General features: G+C 45.2%; 6 protein-coding genes across 8 annotated transcripts; 4 read left to right on the plus strand and 2 right to left on the minus strand.

Moving 5' to 3' along the window:
- Positions 1–3,863: 3,863 nt before the first annotated feature.
- On the minus strand, positions 3,864–18,204 carry sbr (small bristles). Of its 3 annotated transcripts, NM_079921.3 has the most exons (10): positions 17,604–18,204; positions 17,379–17,539; positions 17,219–17,311; positions 7,805–8,326; positions 7,632–7,741; positions 5,993–6,029; positions 5,580–5,809; positions 5,341–5,512; positions 4,787–5,283; positions 3,864–4,720 (listed from the first exon to the last, which is right to left on the minus strand). In NM_079921.3, exons 1-10 carry the CDS (start codon positions 17,698–17,700, stop codon positions 4,621–4,623), a joined length of 2,019 nt encoding a protein of 672 aa, NP_524660.1. In that variant the 5' UTR covers positions 17,701–18,204; the 3' UTR covers positions 3,864–4,620. The 3 variants fall into 3 exon arrangements, with proteins under 3 accessions (NP_524660.1, NP_001356941.1, NP_001356942.1); NM_001369981.1 differs by lacking the exons at positions 17,219–17,311; positions 17,379–17,539; positions 17,604–18,204 and adding an exon at positions 8,564–8,591 and having other exon boundaries at positions 4,407–4,720; NM_001369982.1 differs by lacking the exons at positions 17,219–17,311; positions 17,379–17,539; positions 17,604–18,204 and having other exon boundaries at positions 4,407–4,720; positions 7,805–8,591.
- On the plus strand, positions 10,342–11,007 carry CG15210 (uncharacterized protein). Its single transcript, NM_144208.3, has 2 exons — positions 10,342–10,567; positions 10,625–11,007. The coding sequence occupies exons 1-2, from the start codon at positions 10,499–10,501 to the stop codon at positions 10,763–10,765; spliced, it is 210 nt and encodes a 69-aa protein (NP_652465.1). The 5' UTR covers positions 10,342–10,498; the 3' UTR covers positions 10,766–11,007.
- CG15209 (uncharacterized protein) lies at positions 13,317–14,107 on the plus strand. Its single transcript, NM_132426.3, has one exon. It carries the CDS (start codon positions 13,358–13,360, stop codon positions 13,799–13,801), a length of 444 nt encoding a protein of 147 aa, NP_572654.1. The 5' UTR covers positions 13,317–13,357; the 3' UTR covers positions 13,802–14,107.
- On the minus strand, positions 13,809–16,193 carry CG32669 (uncharacterized protein). The gene has a single exon (NM_167256.2). It carries the CDS (start codon positions 16,029–16,031, stop codon positions 14,217–14,219), a length of 1,815 nt encoding a protein of 604 aa, NP_727460.1. The 5' UTR covers positions 16,032–16,193; the 3' UTR covers positions 13,809–14,216.
- A 345-nt stretch (positions 18,205–18,549) lies between the features above and the next one.
- On the plus strand, positions 18,550–19,646 carry Pgls (6-phosphogluconolactonase). The gene is made up of 3 exons (NM_132428.3): positions 18,550–18,750; positions 18,882–19,357; positions 19,477–19,646. The coding sequence occupies exons 1-3, from the start codon at positions 18,612–18,614 to the stop codon at positions 19,591–19,593; spliced, it is 732 nt and encodes a 243-aa protein (NP_572656.1). The 5' UTR covers positions 18,550–18,611; the 3' UTR covers positions 19,594–19,646.
- Positions 19,647–19,868: 222 nt separating this feature from the next.
- Positions 19,869–23,439, plus strand: CG2202 (uncharacterized protein). The gene is made up of 4 exons (NM_132429.4): positions 19,869–21,087; positions 21,146–22,085; positions 22,173–22,753; positions 22,817–23,439. The coding sequence occupies exons 1-4, from the start codon at positions 20,007–20,009 to the stop codon at positions 22,882–22,884; spliced, it is 2,670 nt and encodes an 889-aa protein (NP_572657.2). The 5' UTR covers positions 19,869–20,006; the 3' UTR covers positions 22,885–23,439.
- Positions 23,440–23,538: the final 99 nt, after the last annotated feature.

Here is a 23,538-nt window from a genome sequence, read left to right on the forward strand (position 1 = left end):
TGCATACGCTGGTTGGTTATTATCGTTTATAAAAATAAATAGGGCCCCGCCATAATCATAATAAGCAGTCGAAAATTAAATAGCTCAGGGAGACTAGGGTACATCTGCATTCCGGGTATCCAGAATGCCGGCCACCCAGGACATGGAACCAGGACGCTTCCGGGGACACTACTCGTTGGCGACGCTTGGCCTCATTAACGCTGCGAATTAACGGGCATTTAGTCGACGAACAAAATGCACACAAAATGCGAACACCCAAGCTGAAAAAAGGGGGAGGCAGGATCACGAGGAATTAATAAGGATAAGGGGCGAAGGGCTTCTGGTTGCATGTCTGGCGGCCATAAAAATTCATATTTAAAATGCATAACAATGAGTGCCGCACGCGAAGCTTTAACGGCGCATAGGATCGTTAGGATCGGATCGGATGGGATGGGATGGGATATACTTTTGCAGGGTAAGATCAGAGGATCAAGGGATCAAGGATCGCATGGCGGGACTGGCACCCACATACATATGTGTGGCAAAACGGGGTTGCTGGCTGCACTGCACCACCACCTTTAGTTAACATTTATTTTCTCCGCTTTTTACTTCGTTTTTGCTTTTTTCTTTTTTTTTTATGTGTTCTTTGTGTTTTTGGCCACACAACAAAAGACGAAGGATGGCGGCGAAATTAAGCTGGAATTTTGAGTGGCACGAGCCACGTCGATCCGCGCGATCCTTGCGATCCTCGGGATCCTGCACTGCACTGCTTATCCTTAATTTCGCTGGCCCGGCTGTCGTCCTGCGGCTCCTCGCGCTCCTCTCTCTCCTCCTCCGCCTCCTCCTTTTCCGCCCCGCCCCCCGCTCGTCCTTCCTTTTGGGACAGGTGCAAACACCGCGTTTTTTTTCGGCTGTGTTGGTTTTTCGGCTTGGCTCTGTACCCAAAAAAAAAAAAAAAAAGTCGCTGCCGAGTGTCCTGAGAGTGTCCTTACCCCTTGATCCTTGAGCACACAAAGCACACGCACACACACAAACACGGGCGCTGCATTAATTCGCTTCTTTATTTTTCGGTAATTGCCGAAAATGTTCCGAATGAACGAGCGAATCCTCGTGCCCACACACCCTATCCTGCGAATGTCCTGTCGTGTCCTGATCCAGCGTCAGCCGGATTAGGCGACCCCCCTCCTCCTGCCAGCCAGATCCTTTTGAGCTCGATTGCGATTTCACGTTCCTCTCATTTTTCAACTGTTTCAGCAGCCGTGCGATCATTGACTTTTGTCAGGCAATGGAAATATGTATGTATGTATGTACATATGTATGTGCATACACATGCAACGCGTGTCCTGCGACACCCATTTTAATTTTATTTTAATTTATTTATTTAATAATACCCATTTAATACCCATTTTGCTGGCTGAACGGGTTGCCAGTTTTGGAATTGATTTTACCAACGATTTGTATTATATGCCAAAAAAAGTGAGACAGCTAAACTGAAGACTGTTTTCCACTGCTTATAAACATAGGTAACCATACCTGTCACTATTATTTATATTTTATTAAAATTAAATTTAAACAAATTTTCGCATTTTTGATAATGCGAAAAAAAATTTGCCAAAAATGTGAAAAATTTTAAATCTCAAAATTCGCATGCAAATCGATTGGGAATCAAAAAACAAACTCAACGAGGTATGACATTCCATATTTGAGCCATTATTTCCAATCTTTTGATCAAAATACCGAATGTTTTTTTCACAAAAATTAGGACAATGATTTTGGCAATAAAATGAATATTTAAGTTGGGTTTTTTGAGTATAACTTGGCCAAAAATGGTCACATACCTAAAAGAAGTACCGTTTTTTACTCCTAATTACCAATTCTAACCATCCATATCACTTTTTGACGGACTCCGTGAAAATAATTTTTGGCCAAATTTTCGCATTTTTTGTAAGGGGTAATCATCATAAAAATTTGCAAAAAATTGAAAAAACCTAGATTTCCAAAATTTGAATGCAAATCGATTGGGAATCAAAAAACAAACTCAACGAGGTATGACATTCCATATCTGGGCCATTATTTCCAATCTTTTGATCAAAATACTGAGTATTTTTTTCACAAAAATTAGGAAAATGATTTTGGGTAAAAAAATGAATACTTAAGTTTGGTTTTTTGAGTATAACTTGGCCAAAAATGGTCACATACCTAAAAGAAGTACCGTTTTTTACTCCTAATTACCAATTCTAACCATCCATATCACTTTTTGACGGACTCCGTGAAAATAATTTTTGGCCAAATTTTCGCATTTTTTGTAAGGGGTAACATCATAAAAATTTGCGAAAAATTGAAAAAACCTAGATTTCCAAAATTTGAATGCAAATCGATTGGGAATCAAAAAACAAACTCAACGAGGTATGACATTCCATATCTGGGCCATTATTTCCAATCTTTTGATCAAAATACCGATTAAAAGTGATTGTTTTTGAAGGAAAATCCGGAAATCGTCTTATTGCAAAAATTCGTTATTTAAGAGAGGGCTCTTTTTTTTTCAAAAAATAGTAACAAAAGTATGCTAAACCCCCTTTCCAATTTTTATCTATGCCGGTTTCGCCCCATCATTGAAAAATGTACTTACAAATATTGTATTGTGCAAAAGGCAGCTGAAGATTAGAACTAGCTGAACTTGATTGACCATTTTGGGCGCCATTCGAGATGACCGACAGATGCTTGGCATCCTGGTCAGCTCCTGGTTTCCTGGTCCATTTACCACTTCACGTTTTGGGCTAATCTTGAATAACAAAAGGGGGCCCGGTTGTAGCTCGATTCCGTGTCCATTGTGTGGACCACAAGAGTGGGCCAGCTGGCCATGGGTTTTTCACTTGGGATGCTGGACGCCTGCCGCTTCTCACGCTGCCCACTGACCAGTGGTCGCCACCAATGGCAACCAGTTGCTGACCAATTGTTCAGTCCCACCCAATTGCCGGACAGCTGTGGCCCAAAAACCGAGGAGCCGACACCGCAGACAATGCAAATCCGGCTACGTGTGTGGAAAGCTGTGAAACTAGAAAAGCTTTTTGTTATTCGACTCCTTTATTGTCCCTGCCCCGGCAGTCGCTCTCAAAGGCATTCGCACAATGGGCCTAGGTCCTGGTCCTGGTAACTATGGGCCCTATTTCCAGACACTTTCGATATTTGGGCGCTGTCTCGTCTAAGCGCGAAGGATGACAATGAGCCCAAGGAGTTGCTCCCAGGCGCCCCGAACTGGTTACCATTAATGACGTAGGCTAGATAAAAGAATCTCGACTTCCCAGATTATGGCCATTGAAATATTCGTTGACCCTCAAAGTCTATTTATTATTTAAATATTATCATAGCCCAAGAAGATGGTATCTAAACACGAATTTCAAGCCATTGATAGTAAATCAACTTTAATTGAAGTTCAATAAAAAACTTTAAACTTTACAGATAATAATTTTTCTGTATTAATTTCTTACTCTCTTACTATTTGCGAGAATGTTTTAAATTACCTGCTTTTATTATTTGAAAATACTAAAAAATAAATATTCTTAAATGGTTTTTTTTTTAATATAAAAACAATACTGTAATCTTAAATTGCTATTTTGATATAAAAAACTTATTTACTCGGCCAGAGCGCCATCTAGCGCCAGTACATATTCGACACGTTACTTACATAGCTTAATAGCGCCACCTAGCTGCAATTTCGAGTCAGTTTCCTGTTGGCGACACCTACCGTTAAAAACTGCATTGTCGGTTATTCTTACGTTGCAGTTTAAACTCAATTCATAAGAAAATATTCGAATGATTCATATTTGTGAGCTCCAATTCACTTGGTTCCATTGAACAACAAATAGTAAAATACAACGCACATTCTATTCTGAAAAATTTATTTATGAATCTACACTTTTGTCTTAATGTATATAATTTTTATATATCTTACACTTAAATTCAATTGAATTTACGGCTAAGCGTGTATTGTAAATCGAATAATTTTTTTCTATTAAGAAATAAAGGTAATTTTGGTTTCCGAGTCGTTACAAAATTTTTACAGTGGTCAAAATGTTTCTTTTTATTCTATGGTATTTGTATACAAAATGTAAGGCGAGTCGAGGATCTGGGAAAGCGGGGAATATAGAATTATTGGCGCGATCCATGCTTTTCGACCATCGCCTTGGTTTCGGTATCGTCGTATATATTAAAATAAAAATTGGGTTTCTTTCGATTCGACAACATTGTTGCATTACGTTTAATAGTGTTGTCGTGTTGTGTGTGTTTGAAGGTGTTTGGCTTAGGAATCTAAAACAACTTTAACTCTAAAGGGACTACCGTTCGCAGACTCGTCCTGGCCTCAATGTAGACCAGCGGATCTGCGGACGGAACTTAAAGAGAGCTAAACTAATCTATCGAAGAACTGTGATCGTTGATGCACATTGCCCGCAGTGCTGGGATAATAATTGCTACTGCCCGAATGTGCACACAACTTCGCAGCTTAATAATATTAATTATTATTATTATATAGAGGTTTCTCTAATAATTTTAAAATTTAATTACAAAACCAAAAAAAAAAAAACAGCATTCGATTATGTGGATGTGGCACGCGGCTCTGTCCTACGGAAACTCCTATGCGATTTACTTCATAAAAGCCTCAGGCGGTATTTTGTTTTCCTTGAATAGTTTCTCGAACACAAAGGCGGCATGGTTAAAGTCCCAATTCGTTTCCTCCAGGCATCTGTTAAATGAAGAAATGGGTTTACTTATTTATCTAGCTATTGATAGATTGCCACTTGGATCTTACTTCCGACTCCAGATCACATTCATTTGGCTTTGGGCGCTCATGGCTTCAATCATTTGCATTTTAGTGCTCTCATCCTGGGCGCCAGGTGCCACTGCTGTTGTCGATATGGCGGCACTGCCGCTGTTAACCGGTGCGGTGGCCGCCAACGGATCTCCTGATAGTATAGCCACCGGTCCAGTGGCCACGCCCAACGCATTCAGACGACCCTGCAGACCCGCCGCTGCCCCGGCCTGAGGACTGGTCACTGCACTGGAAGTGGAGGGCATAGCTCCGGGAGCAGGCTGGTGCTGCGATCGCTTGAACTCTCGCACCTGCTCGTGCGTAGCGTTTGTGATGAAGATCGTCTCGTTGCGGATACAAAAGCCATTATTCTGTGGCACCACCACGTAGGTGCGGGCAAAGTGGCGAACGTCATATAATTCCATGGAGGCGGGATTGTTGGTCTCGTCGTTCAGCTCTTTGAATAATCCCGTCACGGTGAAAACCATCATTGAAGTCTGGATGGGAAGAGATGCATTTAGTTCAAGCTAATAGAATTTGAAATCTTTACTTACATTGTAGATGGTCAGGTCGACGGTGAAGGTGCGTCGGTCGTGCTGCGTTTTTGGCCATTCATCCAATGTGGAAACACATGCCAGGCGTCCGTACTTCAAGTTTCGGGTGCGATTCTCTTCGCCGTTTAACAAGCGCCGGAGATTGCGATTGAACTTCCAGAAACTGTTCAATCTGAAGGACATGAATGCGATTAATGCATTGGTGGTATTCATTTATTATCAAGCACTAATATGCTCACCTGCCCGCCTGACTGGCCGAAGGCATTGATATGGAGAGCATCGCTTTCTCATGGTAGGCATCTAGCAGAGCTTGCCGATTGCCCGAGTCAAATATGCGGAAGTACTGGTCCAGGAACTGGCGCACCACCTCGGCACCAGCGACGTCGCACAGATAGGATGCCTTCGTTTCGAGAAGACGTCCCTGCTCGGATAGATCAAATGTGATTTGCGGCTCCAGGGTCTCTCCGTCCTATATGGGATTTAATTTGGTTATGGTCGTGTGATTGCCTAGCTGTGATGGGAATTGATGAGCCAAATAATCGGTAAGGATATTCCAAACCTTAGATCCATGTAATCCATGGAATATGTATACGATTTTTATGGAATTCCCATCTTTTTGCTAACGGAAGGGGCACTTACAAATAGAACTTACCAACTTAACCAGTTTGGGAAACTTGCGACGTACTTCGCTGTAAATAGTGGACATTCGGCCGTATTTTTGTTGTCATTAGCACAGGGAGGCGATGATAGATATGCGAGTTAAATAGCGAGAAATAATAATTAAATGGGGGTTTTTTTTTTAAATTTGTGCGTTGGTGGGGGGGGGGGGAGGTTTAGGATGTATGCGCTGCAGGAATTGCAGATTAGTCAGTGGCCAGATGTGACTCCTTCTTCTTCTCACGCGGAGTATATATGTTTGTATCTTTGATATAGCTTCACCGTTACTCGACCGGCTCACACACAAATTGGCGGAGCTTTGATCAGCTGAAGAGGCAGAGGCACTAGGTGCTTGGCCATTGTTGTGCCTTCAATAGTTCGATGTGAAAAGTACAGCGGAAAAGTACAATTGAGCAGTGCATTGTGCCGGGGCATCTTTTTTGTGGTATTTTCTCTTTTGTATTTTTTGTTTTTTTTTTTTTATCAACACTTTTTTCTTTTCCTTTTTTTCATTTTTTTTTTTTTGTTTTTTCTTTCAGTGGCCACAAGCAAAAAGTGGCTTTCAAAGCTGACTGCTGTGTAACTTCTGTTCGTCTCGTCATGTTCAAGCACGTCGCATCCGCAGGCGGCTCATGCGCCCAACAAAGCCGAAAATACTAATTGTAAATTGTAATCGACTGGCAAAACAACGCGCCGGCCGCTGGCGCCAGCAGAATGTCCGTTAGCACGTGAGTCAGTCAGTGGTGTGTCCTTCGTCTTGGTAGTCGTTTCTGCTTCCTGCTGGACGCTGCGCACCCGAATGGTGAGCCTATGCACTCCACTCTGCCTCCACTACTTGGCAACCACCGCAAAATCAACAAGCGGCGACACGACAATGCAAGGCGCAACGGCGCGCACAGGGCACGCAGCATTAGATGTGGCACGTACACAACTGCATATGCGCATGCGCATGCGTGCGTGCGCTGGCGTGGAGTGGCTACATGCGTGCGCCCGTGTGTGTGTTGTAGCGGGGTGCGCGGTGGGTGGGTTCGGTGGATTATTTGTTATTCGTAAAATAATTTATATTTGTCGATGTTAATGCGTTAATGTGATTCGCTTTGGGACTGCTGCACGTCCGCCTGCTCAATTGGAAGTACGAACGGTGCCGGTGTGTGTGTGTCAAAAGTACAGTTGCGTTCTTAGTTTAGCGTTGCCACATCGTCGAAAGTTTACTGCAATTGGCTTGGGCCTTTTTTGCTTGTACTTTTTTTTCTTTTTTTTTCTTCTTTTTTTTTCTTTTTTTTTTTTAACTTCAAATCTTTTTTTTTCTTTCTTCTTTTTTTTTTTTTTGCTCTGCCCAAAATCCATTCCGCTGCATACGATCTGTCCTGGCTTTAAGACAGCTGATAAGGAAAATATTTCCCAAATGCCTTTGCCTGCTCAGCTGCTTTAAACTTTGGACGAAGGCAACACCTGACCTTGGTCCCCAATTCTGCAGCGCATTTGCTTCAAAGAAAAGGAATGGAGACAACAGAACAATGGAAATGTGGTAATCCTAATTCCTCTGTAACTCCAGACGCGACAAATCCCACGTCGAATATGCGGCAGCATCCACTAGAAAAGTTAGAAGATCAACGAATCACACCATAGTATACCTGATAAACTGCTGGGAATCCTTGTAGCGGGAACGGCAGGGATTGTTCTTTAAAACGAGTTCCAAGATGGACAGATTGCGAAGCACTACAAGGTGGGCCAAAGATGGTATCTGGAAAAGGTAATGGTCGTCAGTTAGTTATTGATAAAGTGACTATCTTCAATCAACACTAACCTTGTTATCCCCCAAATAGAGAATCTTGAGGTTCGGTAAGCGTTTCTCCACACCCTTAAACGCCTCCATGCTGCTAATGGAGTTGTCATTCAGGTTAAGTGCCTCCAAATCGGGTATATTGTCGCACATAATGTCAATGGCAGCGCCCATCACATTCTGACGAAAGAGTGGGCAGAAAACTTGCTTAAGATCCGGATCTGCATGAAAACGGGAAAGATCCAGCGCCTTGGTTTGAATATTGTAACGCTTGGCCATTGTGACCTTCATCTTCTCCTTGAAGGCATCGTCGATGGCCACTAGTGGTATACCGCTGCGTACTCGTGGCATCAGACGATAGCCATCTGGAAGATGGCCATTCTTGCCCAGATGTTGAATGCGTTCGGCTGCCTCGTAGTCGTCCGTAAAGAAGATTACGCAGTTTCGCTCCACTCGCCAATATTGAGGAATAAAGACATGTGGCGACATCGCTGCCAATAGAGCACTCAAGAGTGTTTCCTTTTCGTATATCTGGGCGTTTTGTAACTGCAAAAAGAAAAATGCGGAAAAAGGGAAACCATTAGACGTCGTCTGTCGATTATTATATAAACTTATATGGTGCACAGATAGCAGCGACCGAAATTATCTCATCGGCCAACTCATGAACTCATGTTTTGCCAGCAGTGCTCCATATTTCGTGTTGGTTCTGCGATAGATCATCCAATGGAGTGTGTAAAACGGAGAGATAGCTCTAAATGTCTAAAAATAGGAAGAATCACGTACACGTCTGTAGATGTAAGCAATAATATTTGACTTTATTCAGTTAGCTTACTGAAATCTTCTCTGAACTTAAATCACTTTCTACTATATACATTATATAATATGTATAATATTGTTGTTCTATCAATGTGTACACATATGACCTTACTGATTGGCATGCCATTGAGCAGAGCTATGCGTGGAACTCATCACCTAATTGCAACGTTTTTTTTTTTTTGTGGGCGGAGCAGTCTTATCATTCAAGCCTTCAGTGATTTAATTACGTGCACTTATATCCGGATATGAGTGAGTGTACGGCAAACAGAGGTGGATGCAAAACGAGGAGAGAGTGGAAACGAGTTACCACTTCCTCTGACACCGAAGGTCAGCGATACGCAATATCGGTCACTTGGCTATTAATGTTATTATTATTATTATTAATATTGGTCGATGGCTATCTAATCGGACTGACTGCATCGCATCCAGACGTACATACATATATATGTACGTACACATGTGCGCCATATATATGACCATGGTGCTATGTGCTTCAGAGATTCACTGGAATAAGTGGTAGGTAATTCAATTTATAGGATCACTTCGGTTACACTCGGGCACAGTGATAGGGGGGTCGTATGCGTATAATGATCGTGTGAATGCTGCCTAGCTGCCCAGCTACCAGCTCATAGTTCCCAGCACCCACTACCCACTTATCCATCCCGATGATGCCACAAACCATGCCAATCCACTCGACCCTATTCATATCAACAGTATCAAGCAGATAAGTCCGCGAACAGTCACAGCACACATCTAGCCCACTCATTCATTGCGCATTAATGCGATAAATTTATTTATTACGGGCATTAGCTGTATACGATTATATGTATATTTTGGCTCTTTTGCGTCTATTGGTTGCCTCGATATGGTTAACCCTAACTTTCCATTGACTAAAACATACGAACAACATAAACCCCCTCGTGATATCGCATTCAAAAATGACAAATTGTTGTGTTTTTATTAATTTACAACCATTGTGTATTTGAATTTCCCCGCAAAGTTGATGTGTCATAGGATCTTTAAATAAAGTTTGGTCCTAACTACAAAGGTATTTATTTATATTTTTTTTGGGACTAATTCTGCTAATTAGTTAAAAGCTCTATATAAGGGTGCCCAATTTAAGCTGTTAATGGCCCATTTGGTTTTTTTAAATGAACCAAAGGAAGATCATAGCACACAATCCTCTTGGAAGGATTTTGACATTAGTTGTCACGTTGCAACTTTGAATAGTGCCACCAAATAGGCCACAGACAACAATGGCAGCCTTGAGTTGACACGCTGCACCTGCTCGATGGGCAAATGGAACCGTTAAGGCGACAAGGCCAGTGGTTCCCATTTGAAAATAAAGATGATGACTGTGACTGTTTTCAAAGCGGGAATCAGATCGGATTTGACATTCTCGGGAACATAGAGTTTCGAACGGGGGCATTGAGGTGGGTGGCTGGCTGGTTGGTTGTTTGGAATGTGAATGGTTTGTTTGTACAGCTCACAGGCATACATGGAGCTATACATATACTTATTGTATTCAACACAATACAATATACACCGAATGCGAGTACTGGCTGGCTGGCTGGCTCGCTGGCTGAGACATATTTCTAGAATTGATATGGAGCTATATAGCTATGACAACCCAACTCCGGCGTCGCAGTCGCAGTCACAGCTGGCGGCGCAGCTTGGGTTGGGTTGGGTTGGGTTGGGCTTTCGGTTCGTTCGTTTGGCTAACAAGTGAACACCACATCGAACACCGGCATTCGCTGACAGACGTGCGCCGATGAAGCAGCAACAAGTTACTGGCCCCCGATATACATTAATATAGAACGAAAAATAAAGGCATTCCGAACCAAACCATTTATACCATATATACAACGAATACGTATTTCTATATACGCACAAAACCAAAGAATGGGAGGCTGTTGCTCAAAGGATTTGGATGACAAACGCTCGTGGAGTCCCGAGGAGACCAAGAATGGCGTACGACACCCTCCTCATAATATATGTAGTATCAAATGTCTAACACCTCGTTTCCAGAGCACCACATCAACAATCATTGCCCAGCCGCTGGATGAGGTGGGCACCACCGGTGTCTTCACATTGACACGCACCACCACTAGCACCACGCGGCAGGAGAAGACGGTGACCACCACCAGCGAGGAGCAGGAGCAGGATTAGCTGCCATCAGATTAACTGACGTGAAAAGAACCAAAACCTTTTTTTTTGAAACCATTTCAATGCCAATGTGTGCGTGAGTGTGTGCGTGAGTCTGTTGTGAGTGTGTGAATAAATAATAAAAAGATAATGTACATACGAACAATGTGAATATGAATATGAATCAAGTTAAGCTGTTAACGAGTAATTATTAATTGTTATGCGCCTGAATTTCAATATCGTAATAAATTGTTGAATCGCTAAATATTGCACTTGGCTTTAAATTAAAAGGCAAACTCGGGCTTTCATTCAAATCAAATACAGTCTTATAAAGTGGCTTCGATTCAGGAAATCATCAATCACTTTTGCATTTTTTGCATTCAATGGGATAATTTCATATAGAACAACCTTAAAGCTATGCATCTATAACTATTTAACTATCTACAAATATCATTAAATAAGTGCTGCTTTTGCTTTTGATTATAATATTCGCTGTTCAATGCAATTTTTATGAATAATGTTTAACAATTGTTGCATCAAACTTGTATTTGTTTCAAAATATGTATTGAGAAACGAAATCATAGTTAGAAATAGAAGTTCTTAACTGTTCTGTGATCGGTGATAGTTCTGAGTAGAAACTAGTACTCAACGAGATTCGCTCATCCCATATCTACTGTATAAATGTGGGATATGAGATTGGCAAGGTGGGAATCCGCAGGAGCGCAGGTTGGAATCGGCGGAATCTGCCAGTTCAACTGGCTAGCGATAAGAAGGGAAACGATCCAACGCATTATTGGTCGATGACATCAGGAGATGCACACAAAAGAGAGTCAAGTGGATTGGTTGCTGCTATTGGGTGCCCTTGATAGGGTACCTCCCATAGCTGGCTATGGAGCTATCCTATACAGTGAGTCAGTCAGTTGTGTTTGGCCCACAACACGGTTATCAACGCTGCTGACAGTTCTGGGTTTTTTTTTTTTCTTCTTTTCATTCTCAACCAAAAATGACTAACTAACCAAAGCGGGCTGGCGCACGTGTTTGCAGTCTAATAAAAGCTAACAACGATCAGTCAGTGGAATGTTTTGGCCATTCCATTCGCACGTACATTTATTTTATAAACACTTTATATACATATGTATGTATATATAGCATAGCACATACATATGTATGTAGGTTGCTCGCATGCCAGATGTGAAACCATTAGGAAAATGCAAATAAGACTGACAATTGCGATTTTCCATTTAGAATTTACATTTATCAATACTTACTTCGTCGCACGTTACATGCAACTTGACAATCTCGACTTTTTTTCAATTTCCATTGTCACTCAAGAACGTCGTTACGTGTATTTGTCAAATCGTTATAATTCAACACATAATAGCGCAATATATTTAACAATAATTTCTTTGTTGACACTAATTCGGCATGCACTACAAGTTAGACTATGCTATTGCAATTTGTTTATAAAAAAAAGCTTTTAGCAACGCCTGAAGGCAGGCAAAGTAATTGTAGCAGTGAGTAATTAAATAAGCCCAATTACCGATAAGAATTTAAAACTCTAGACGAGGTATCTCTAGTTGCTTTTCAACTGTATTCCATTAGAATTGTTGCAAATAGAGCAATAATTGTTTGTGTGAAATATGAACATGTAAATGTAGAATAATATCATTCACATTTTGACCAATCAAACAAAGTTCTTAGACCTAAGATTGCCTGACCGATTGGTTCGGTACACAAGGAAACATTGCGACTGATTAACGCGGGGCGCGTCGTCCATTAACCCATATCTACTAGAAATTATTAAAAACTCTCGACCATTACAACTCGTTCAATTGGCTATGAATAAGAGCTGATAAGATTAGGCCAAACCAACATGCAGAAAATAGAAGACGGCGAACCGAGTGAGCACAAACTGCGCAGATAAATTGAATTGGAGGCGGACAGAAAAAATAAAAAAAAAACGTAGCCAACAAAAATACACAATAAAAAACGACGAAATGCGGGATCTACTACATACAAAATACAAAATACAAAAGGCACCAGCCAGACAATTAAATAACATATGTACCAGGGGTCGATGTTGTATAGTGTATAGTATAGTGTATGTGCTGCATATGCAGATAAAATAATTTAACCGACCCTACACACTGACTTTTCAATCAAAAGCAGCCCCCCAAACGACAGTGCTGCGCTTCGTTTCCAGCGTATTGAATTAAATGGAACATTTTTTGCATAACATACAATAAAATATACATTTTAAAAACACTCACTGCTCATCTATTACAAATTTATATAGTTTTAGAAGTAAAAGAATCTATATCCCCGCCTTACTTGCAGTTTAATGGCACCATTGTTTGCCAAAATCCATGGCATTCGAAAGTAACCAAAAAAAATAATAGCCAAATGCTGGAAGAAGAAAGCGAATGTCTTCGCCAGCCAGCACTGCCACACGGGGCGTTCGAGTGAGCGATAGGGAGCCGAGCGAGCGTACGAGCGGGTTGGAAGGCAGATAGAAATTGGAGCGCACCCCGAGAGTCGAGTCCAGGCCACGATCGATCGACATGCGACAGGCGGGCAGCAGTGCCACAGCAAAGCTACTAGCAGTCGGACGTAAACATGAAACCCATTGGGTGCAACAATATTCCGGTCATCTTCCTGGTGATCCTCGGCATGGTCAGCCTGGCCAATTCGCTGCCCATGAATCCCGAACAGGAGCTAAAAGATGTCGACGAGCCATTGGGTCAGCAACGTCAGCATAAACAGCAGCATGTGCAGCAGATGCAGCGCATGGTGAAGAGCGAAGCGGTGCCAGAGTCGGAGTTCGTCGGAAAAATTGCGCCACGCAATGAGCAGAATCCGGAGGATGAATACGATGCCGTCACATTGGTGGAGGAGCTAGAGGCCGCCGGAGTTAAGCTGGCCGATCGACGTGATCTGCGCAAGCTAACCTACACGGAGCTGGCCCGCCTGCTAGCCCTATGGCATCTGTCCCAGAATCGCAATGTTTACAATGCCAAAGGACCGGAGGAGCAGCCCAATCAGGCCATCGATGAGCGTTAATTTAGTTGCTTAATGAGTAAGCTCGTTTATTTAAAGCCAAAGTTCACTTAATATATATATACATATATATATATATATATATTTTGTGTGACAAGAGAAAAAGGCTAGTAGTACGCTCCACGGAGAACGAAGTGGGATGACCCATGCAGATATACATACTATGGCAACTATATGATATTCTCCGACCTGACTTTCTTTAGAACATTATAAGGAGCATTGTAATTCCAGCAGCAATTCTTTCAAATAATAGTTTGCCTCATTTTTAGACTCGTATAGAAATGCAAATAAACTAAACCGTATTATTGTACAGCAAAGTTATTATTTCTTGCAGTGATAGCTAATGGAGAGTAACTAAGGTCAAAACGGCGCTACAAAAAAAAAACAAAAGAAAAAACTACTAAGGTGATGTGTTCAGTTACGCCACTGCCTTGTGTTTCTCCCACTCGATCTCGTCCAGCCGCGGCGGCGCCGTAGCGCTCTCTGTCGTGATGCCGCCAATCTCCGAACTGGTGCCGGTGACCACCAGGAGCGGCATTTGTCGCCGTTGCAAACGTTTGGCTATCGGCGGCACGAAGAGATCGTGCTTGATTAGCGTGCAGTCCGCATCCTGGTAGATGCGTCGATTGTTGTCCCATTTCAGCAGGGCAAACAGCCAGGACAACAGCCATCCGCCAAAGAAGGTTATCAGGAAGCCCAAAGCAGCGTACCACATGTAGCTAATCCTGTACAGGTAAAAGTAATGCTCTTCCTCGGCCACCGCTATCACAGTCTTGAGGAAAATGTCGCGGGCAAAGCTCCTGTCCACCGGACATCCAGCCGTGGACATATCCAAGCTGACCAGCGGTGGCTTCGGTTGTCCGAAACCGATCCAAAAGCAGAACGCCAGCGATATGAGCAGCCCACCAATGGCTCCCTTTTCATTCGCCTTGGTCACATACATGCCCAGCGTGAAGAGGCCCAGCAGAGGGCCTCCAATGATGCCGAAGATTGACAGTGCCGCCTGCAGTAGTCCGCCAATTGATCCCGCCATGAAGGCCATGCCAATGCAGAGGGCTCCGAAGAATAGGGACAACAGCTTGGAGTACCACAAGGTCTGACGGTCGGTGAGCGTGCGTTTGGCACAGCAGCTGACCAAGGGCTTGAGGTAATCCTCCAGGGTGACGGCTGCCAGCGAGCTGATTATCGAACTAATCGTGGAGAGGCTGGCGCAAAAGATTCCCGAAACGAAGAGGCCAGCCAAACCGGTGTATTCGCCCATCGTGTCCACGACAAAGAGCGGCATCACTTGATCGCGCGAGTTGACTCTACCCTCCAGCAGCGGGTCACAGTCGCGGTAGTACCAGTAGATGCACAGACCGGAGAAACAGGTGCTCAGACTAAGCAGGCACAGAATGGGCAGGCACCACCACAGGGCCGCTCGAGCGGCACTCAAACTCTTCACCGCCATCAGGCGCTGGACCTGCGTTTGATTCACACCATAGATGGCCAAATAGGTGGCACATCCGCCTAAAATCTGGGTGAACCAAGTGTGACGTTCCGTTGGATCCACACTGAAGTTGGTCAGATTGATGCGTCCGTTTTCCTGCGCCACGCGCCATATCACCTCCAAGCTGCCCGCCTTCACCCAGGCACAGATGATTACACTGAAGACAGCGGCGAACATGAGGAGCGACTGATAGATGTCCGTGATGAGTACGGCCTTCATTCCGCCGAGCGTCGCATAGAACGTGCACACGACTCCAACAATTACGATGGAGAAGACCTGGCTCAGTCCAGTGACAGCTTCCAGGGCCAGAGCCGGCGCATAGACCACAATGCCCATGTATAGGACCATCTGGAGCGAGAAGCTCAGCGAGGCGGCCAATCGGGTGGCATAGCCAAACCGCAGTTCCAGATACTCGTACACACTGGCCGTCTTTAGGCGATAGAAGACCGGAATGATGAGGTAGGCGGCCACCGGCGTGGACAACACATACGACAGATTGATCACGACGAACATTGTACCGTACTGGTAGTTCTCCATGGATACGCCCAATATGGTGACGGCCGACATGAAACTGGCCATCAGGCTAAAGGCCACAGGCGCCACGTTCATGGAACGATCCGCCAGAAGATATTCGGTGGTGGTGCTCTGCTTGCCGCCCACGAAACGGTAGTAGATGCCAATCGCAACGGAGATGATCAGCACCACCGCCAGGATCGTGTAGTCCCAGGCGCCCAAAGTAGCCATTGCAGATGCCGGGTTTTAAGTGGGGCACGTGTTAGGCTGATTTTCCCGACGGAACCCTAGTCGCACATCTAATCACTCCAAACTGATAAGTTGCCCCTAATCGGGCCTCTTGAGATTCAAGCGATATATTCTATGGGGCGTCGGACGTTGGAACACGTCTTCACCGTCTGCCGGCCGTCGATGAAATAAAGGCCCAAACGGAATGAAACCGCAAGCTTTTGTTGGTGGAGAGTCAGCATTGGGCATTTTACTATGGCATTTACGACCCCGTCGAGAGATAGCGACCTGTTGTGTTGCACCACGTGCGGCTGGATAGGGTGACAACCAGGCGAAGGATAACCCAACCGCAGGCCCGCAAGCCCTTAAAATGGGAAACCATTTAGGTGAGGGTCATGGCAACTGTCAAACCACCAAAGGCTCGACTTCATTGCACTTTTAGCTCGTGCCGACAAACACTTGTGGCTGGTACTGTGGACGACTGTGTTTAGCCATCCATAAATATTTATTTGCCCGCTCGTCGGATTGCAATTGTAATTGTAGTACCCGATTGTCGTTAGCTGTGTAGAGCTGGTATCCCCCCGGCCCAACTTTGGCTTGTTTGCTTTACGATTTTTACGAGGGAAATTAATTAATAAACACAAAGAGCCCAGTCGGCAAGTCGGCATTGGAGCTTTGGAAGCAGTGTACAAATAAACAAATAAGTCTCAACATTTCGCTGTAACTTATGCGATTCTTGCCGGATACTTTGCTCCCTCAACGCGATCTTTTGCCAATAACAAAAAAAAAAAGCCATCAGACGAATCACATGATGTTCTTGGAGACCAAAAATAGTTCTATGACTGCTGTCGTAAATCTGGTATCTATATGGACCAGTCTGGGGTTTGTAGTTCTATGTAGGGGCGGGAAATTAGTAGAGCACTGGAGCAAACTTCTGGAAGTTTTATGTGACGTTAGTAATCTAAATACTTAAAACTACATTTAACATATATGTACTTCGCATAAGAAGAGCCATCCAGTAGAACAGTCGATTAATTTGTATAATGGCGAACGTTATAAATCTAACAGGTGCTGGAGGACTGAATGCTTTTGCTTCTTTAGCTTAGTAATAAAACTACTATTAAATCACATGATTTTGGTCTGGGCCATTGCGGCTATGATATCTATATGACATGGTAGTCCAAACTCACCGTGACTTGGTACCAGCCAAAGCTGTTGGGCATCAGTTTGCCGAACTTGCCGCGCGGAATGGGCGATCCCCGACGTCGGGAGGTGGGTCTATCCTGTTGGAATTAATTATACATTAGATTAGAAATGTGCATAGGGATAACATGTGGGGTTGGTGGGCACCTTAACGGCCGTGGTCATGTCGCTCATGTCATCATCCTCGTCCCATCGACGCAAATCTTCGGGTCGCAGCTTGATGTCCTTTTTGTTATGTAGACATTGGGAGGGCTTAAAGCTGACGCGCCGCTTGTTTCGATCCTTGCGTCGCTGGCGATCCTCCACATCTATAGGAATACATTATATTTAGGTTACTGGAGGGTTCATTTTCTTGCACTCCCGTGTACTGACCAAAATCATCGAAATCCTCGGGAGCGTTGTAACGTCCGCCGCCATTTCCAACGTTGTTGTTGTACCGCTGGCTACTGCCACCGCCGCGTTTGGGCATCTTACTAATATTCACTCAAAAACGTATGCAACAAAAAGATATGCGAATTTCAGCACGTTTTTAGCTGAGTGGTGTTGTGTGTTTGTGTGGGTGCTGTTGTTATTACTGAGAAAACTGTCTTGAGGGCAAAAAACTATGTGCGATGTATTTTTTGCATTCACACAAACTGCTGCCAACTTCTGGAAAAATTTTTCTCGACTTCCTGAACCTATTTGCTAATATAGCAGCAAAGTAGCTGCTGTTTTTTGGCAAATTTCCACGGCCAAAGTACAACGCAATTTTGTGAAATTTAATTCACTAGCGATCTTCTTTCGATAGCCAGTGGCCGATGGTTGGCAGAAACTGGACGGATGTTTGCGACCTTTTTACAAGTTATTCTTCGAGGAAATTTGATTTAATTGCCACCAAAGCGAAAAAGTTACGAAAACTAACTAGAAATATGTAGCGAGCGAAGTATATTCGCTTGATGTTGATATTGTTTTCTTAATTTCTGACAGGTCTATCGATGATGGCGGGCCAACTATCGCACAGGTCGTAATCAGTGATGACACTCTAGCGCAGAACAACCGCGATAAATCTAAAGATTATTGGCTATTTTTTGTTTTGTTGCAGTTAAACTTTAGAATGCAATATTATTTTATTGGACTGTTTTGAAGAGAGTTACCTCATTCTTACTTTAAATATTATATAGTTGTAGCACACACGTACACACTCCTTTTTTGCTCAATATCAAATAAGTTGTTATTTTACGAATAGAGGTAGTGAAATGTTTTCGTATAAGATTTACTTACTTTCATTTTGTCGCAAACGGTGCAATGTATTTCATAAATTGGTAATCGATAGTTGAGAGAGGGAATGGTGATTACTGACAAATCGAAGTCGAGTCGAGTTTTATTATCAGATCAAGCAATATGTCGGAGAAAAAGGGTGCGCTAAAAGTAATCCCGTCCGCTTCGGAGGAGCAACTTGTCCAGGCCCTGGGCGATCTTCTCCAGCGCTGCTCCCAGGAGGCGCTGGCCAAACATGATAAGTTCAGCGTGGGACTTTCGGGTAAGGATCAACGCACAGGTCATGCAGGTCAAGTGGGTTGGCTTGTGATAAGCCAAACTTGAGGGGTGACCTTGCCAGGTGCGATCTTTAAACTTGTGCTCCCAAAGTCAAGTGTCTTGTTTCGCTTACAGGTGGTTCCCTCGTCCAGTTGCTAACGAAAGCCCTGAAATCGTGCAACTTAAAAACGGCCAAATGGGTGTTTTTCTTCTGTGACGAGCGGTATGTTCGCCTGGATGACAGCGATTCCACCTATGGTGCCTACAGGGCCGAGTGGCTAACCCAATTGCCCTGCATCCAGGAATCCCAGTTCGTCCGCGCCGATACCAGCCAACCGCTGGACGCCTGCGCCGCAGATTACGAGGCGAAGGTCAAAAGTCAAGTCGATCGCTTCGATCTGCTGCTGCTTGGCATGGGACCCGATGGCCACACCTGCTCCCTCTTTCCCGAGCAGCCAGCCACCCTGCAGGAGACCAAGCGCCTGGTTATCCCCATCCGGAACTCGCCCAAGCCGCCTCCCGAGCGGATCACTTTCACCCTGCCGCTGATCAATAAGGCACGGAATGTCGCCTTCGTGGTTACGGGCGCCGCAAAAGCCAGTGTCGTCAAGGTGAGGTCTCTTTAGCTTGATAAGATGGAAAAGAATATGAGCAAGAAATCTGATATTTTTAACCACAATTCAAAAACTTCATTTGTAAGGTTTATTTTTGTTGTTATTATATTTTTTAGAGTGTGTTTGTCGATCTGGACAAGAAGTTTCCCGCTGCGTGGGTGAATCCGACCAAAGGGCAGTTGACATTGATTGTGGACGCGGGTGCTGGAAAAGAAATTGAAACCTTAAAATGACATTCCTTAGTTAACTATCGCATCTTGTAAATAATAATTACCTTGATAATCTTTTCGAGAGCGTTTAATTTGTTGAGCTATTAAGGTTGGAGAAAATAAATAAACACTCCAAATATTGTGATTTTACAATTATTTTTGAATTTCTTTATATATTTATTTAATGTTTAGAAAATGTTTGTAAAATGCAAATCTGGTTTAAAAAAGCTATCGGCAACATGAAAAATATCGATATTTACGCAGTGTGGCCGAACTCGGTAACACAACAAATGGCGCACCCAGTATGACGGCACTCGCGAGCACAACAAACGCTTCGTATTGTTAAAATAAAAGAAAAATTATGAAAATTCAGCAGCAATTGTGCTAATTGTCGATGCCCACATGCAATAGCAAAGATCGAAGGACGCGCAACAGCCATGGCAACGCCACAGCCGCAGCCGCAGCTGGAGTTGGGTTCGTGCCAGGAGGCGCAAACTGAGCCGGCGGTCAGCAAGTTGGTTTCCCAGTTAGAGCCCCTGACCACAATGGACACCGTGGACGCGGAGCGCGTCTGCCGCGTGTGCCTAAAGGATGTATCGTTGGAGGGGGAGCTACACTTCATCTTCAACGAAACGCCCGTCGAGCAGGACGCAAATCTGGCCCGCATCCTGGACGAGTGCACCCTGCACCAGTGCGAGCGAAACGACGGCATGCCCCCACATATGTGCAGCTCCTGCGTGGAGGCGGCCCGCAACGCCTACCGCTTCAAGCGGCACGCGGAGCGTTCCTACTGCTCGCTGGTCGCATTGCTGGGCCGGTCGCCCCAGCTGAAGGCGCGAGGAGCCGAGGCGGCCAGTCAGACGGATCAGGTGGCCTTGCTGCCATGCGAAATGTGCCACGACCAGTTCCTCAACAGCCTGGAGCTCAGGCTGCACCGCAACCAGGTGCACAGAACGACCAAGGAGGCCACGTCGGCTGGCACAGATGGCCTGCCATCCGAGGATTTTAAGTGCAAATTTTGTCCGCAGCATTTCCCGCATCTCCGACAGCTGCGCAGCCATTTGGCGCGCAGCCACGAGCAGACCGCACGTCTACAGTGCGCCCATTGCCAACGCACCTTTAGCCGGCGGGATCATTTGCTGCGCCACATACGCAATCAGCACCGGGATGTGGAGGAGGATCTTTTGCGCACCTGGCCGCCGGCGGACGAGAATACTATGAACAGCGATGGCGGAGATGAGCTGGTCTCTGCGGAGGTGCTGTTAAACGAGGAGGATAACGAAGATGAAGTCGTTGGGGAAGCCTTTCAGTGCAATACGAATCCCATTTCCAGTAACGAAGATGATGGCGAAGAAGCCAATGGGGCCAATCAAACGCTGTGGCTGCACATCAAGCCGGAACCCTGCCTGGAGGCGGAAGAAGTCGACCTGGCCATGCAGCTAAAGCTCGAGAAGAAGCGTCGACGGCGGGAGAAGGCAGAAGCTCAAGCGGAAACTTCCATCGATCGGACTGTGAAGAGTAAGTGTGGTATGCTTAGATAAACAGAGAAATGTAGAACCCATTTATCATTCTTCAGACGAACACATTGCCATCGGCGACTCTCAGTTCAGCATTAAGGAAGAGAATCAACTTGTGGGCAGCGATGACGAGGCGCCAATGGGAGTGGAAGACTTCATGAAGCTCCATGTCAGCGGAGAGCTGCCGCTTAGCGATGAGGAGCGGTTCGATGGTTTTGCAGACGATGACAGTGACCTTGACGATGATGACGACGACGACGACGAGGAGGACGCTGGGGATGATGATGACGGAGAATTCCGGTTGAAACAGGAGCCGCTGGATGGCGAAAAGCCGCTGAAGAAGGCCAAGTCCGGCAGGCGGCGACGGCGGCGCAACAAGGACGAGCCCAATCCCGATAACCGCTGCGAGGTGTGCCAGCGCACCTTCTCGCGCCACTGCCACCTGCTGCGCCACAAGCTGTCGCACCTGGAGAAGAAGCCCCACAACTGCCCGCACTGCCCCAAGGCGTTCGCGCGCAGCGACCACCTCAAGGCGCATGTGCAGAGCCTACACAGCAACAAGGAGCACAAGTGTTCGCTCTGTGAGGCCGCCTTCTCGCGCCTGGACGCCTTGGAGCGTCACAAGGTCAGCAAACACAACGGTGAGGGCCTGGAGCCGGGCAGCGAACTGAAGCTGCAGCTGGCGGAGCACACTTGTGAGTACTGCTCCAAGCGCTTCTCCAGTAAGACCTATCTACGCAAGCACACTCTGCTGCACACCGACTTCCTTTACGCCTGCAAGACTTGCGACGAGACATTCCGCGAGCGAGCGCAGCTGAGGGAGCACGAAAAGACCCACACCGGGCAGCGGAACTTCCTGTGCTGCATCTGCGGCGACAGCTTTGCCCGCAACGACTACCTCCGCGTGCATATGCGACGCCACAACGGTGAGAAGCCCTACAAGTGCCGCTTCTGTGTCAAAGCCTTTCCCCGTGCCACCGATCTCAAGGTCCATGAGCGGTAAGTGATGAATCCACTATCCCCACTGTTGCTATCCGCTGTTTTTTCTTTTTTTGTTTCCTAAACGATTTTTGCCTGGACTTGCAGTTACCACACGGGCACCAAACCTAATCTGTGCAATACTTGCGGCAAGAGCTTCCACCGCGCGTACAATCTAACGATCCACATGCGCACGCACACCGGCGAGCGGCCGTACAAGTGCGACCAGTGTCCCAAGAGCTTCACGCAAAGCAACGACCTGAAGGCGCACATCCGGCGGCATACGGGCGAGCGGTACAAGTGTCCGCACTGCGATGCCTACTTCCTGCAGTTGTATAATATGCGCAATCACTGCATGAGCGCCCACAACAAGCACATCGAGACGAAGACGGGACGACTGCAGCGCACGGGTCTGCTAGACGATGGCGGTCAGTCGCATTTGACCACCGTCGTTATGCCGCCGGCACGGTATCCAAATGAACTCGATCCCCAGCTGGCGGCGACGGCTGCGGCGACTGCAGCTGGCGGTGCTGAGAGCACATCGTCGACCACCGTCATTCACTCGCCGGGTACATACAATGCGACAGCTGCAGCTCCAGCTAATACCTTCGATGGAGCCAACTTTACACCCACGGCAGTGAATACGCCTGCTCCGTTTGGCGCCTTTAACTTTCCGCCGGCCGTTATGGGTATGTAGGGAATAGCATCATCCTTGTCATAACCATACTCCATCTCTGTCGTTTTCGCTACAGCGCATCTCATGTACAACCAAGGAGGAAGCAGCCAGCACAGCCAGAGCGGAAGCGATGCGGGCAAATAGCTATCGATGCTGAAGTGCGTGATTCTGCTACTGCTCCTGCTCCTCCTGGGCTTCACACGGCTCCAACTCATCCCGAACATCAAACTATTCCAGTGTAGACTTAAGCTTTCCTCTGTACATAAACGGTATCCGAATTGGGAGGAGCTGTTGCACCGCACCGGGCTCTGGCCAATTGAAGGGTTCATCACTGGCGCAGGCACCACACGTGCCGCCCATTTTAATGTGTTAATATGTATTTAATAGTCAAATAAGAACTGCTCTACTACAGTGTAGGCGGTTGGAATCTTTTTATAAAGCTTGCATCAGTGCGATTGTATATTAGTATATTAAAATTAAATTGCACATAGCTCCCCCTCCCTCAAACAATTGACAAATTGAATTGTATATTAGTATATTAAAATTGAAGTCCAAATAGCACCCCCTCCCTCTAACAATTGACAAATTTAGTTGTATATTAGTATATTAAAATTAAAGTGCAAATAGCTCCCCATCCCTCTAACAATTAACAAATTTAGTTGATGATCAAATAAATCGTGAAAGCATAGTAAAACATCGAAATGTACAGCTATTTCTTTTTGGTGGAAAACTAGCAAAAAATTATTAACAAATGTACAACCAATTCCTGAAATTTACACACGAATTATGCTGAAAGAA

The sequence above is a fragment of the Drosophila melanogaster genome, chromosome X (genome assembly GCF_000001215.4).
Source record: "Drosophila melanogaster chromosome X".
Taxonomy (NCBI): Eukaryota; Metazoa; Arthropoda; class Insecta; order Diptera; family Drosophilidae; genus Drosophila; species Drosophila melanogaster.

Bases quoted from the DNA above. Each gene is read 5' to 3' on its own strand.
- CG15210 (NM_144208.3), top strand. From the start codon at position 10,499: ATGGGAGGCTGTTGCTCAAAGGATTTGGATGACAAACGCTCGTGGAGT. The intron at 10,568-10,624 runs GTACGACACCCT...CCTCGTTTCCAG, and splicing joins CCGAGGAGACCAAGAATGGC to AGCACCACATCAACAATCAT.
- CG15209 (NM_132426.3), top strand. From the start codon at position 13,358: ATGAAACCCATTGGGTGCAACAATATTCCGGTCATCTTCCTGGTGATC.
- CG32669 (NM_167256.2), bottom strand. From the start codon at position 16,031: ATGGCTACTTTGGGCGCCTGGGACTACACGATCCTGGCGGTGGTGCTG.
- sbr (NM_079921.3), bottom strand. From the start codon at position 17,700: ATGCCCAAACGCGGCGGTGGCAGTAGCCAGCGGTACAACAACAACGTT. The intron at 17,312-17,378 runs GTGCCCACCAAC...TAATTCCAACAG, and splicing joins ACATGACCACGGCCGTTAAG to GATAGACCCACCTCCCGACG. The intron at 5,284-5,340 runs GTAAGTAAAGAT...CTTCCCATCCAG, and splicing joins TCGACCTGACCATCTACAAT to ACTTCAATGATGGTTTTCAC.
- Pgls (NM_132428.3), top strand. From the start codon at position 18,612: ATGTCGGAGAAAAAGGGTGCGCTAAAAGTAATCCCGTCCGCTTCGGAG. The intron at 18,751-18,881 runs GTAAGGATCAAC...TTTCGCTTACAG, and splicing joins GTTCAGCGTGGGACTTTCGG to GTGGTTCCCTCGTCCAGTTG. The intron at 19,358-19,476 runs GTGAGGTCTCTT...TATATTTTTTAG, and splicing joins CAAAAGCCAGTGTCGTCAAG to AGTGTGTTTGTCGATCTGGA.
- CG2202 (NM_132429.4), top strand. From the start codon at position 20,007: ATGGCAACGCCACAGCCGCAGCCGCAGCTGGAGTTGGGTTCGTGCCAG. The intron at 21,088-21,145 runs GTAAGTGTGGTA...ATCATTCTTCAG, and splicing joins CATCGATCGGACTGTGAAGA to ACGAACACATTGCCATCGGC. The intron at 22,086-22,172 runs GTAAGTGATGAA...CTGGACTTGCAG, and splicing joins GATCTCAAGGTCCATGAGCG to TTACCACACGGGCACCAAAC.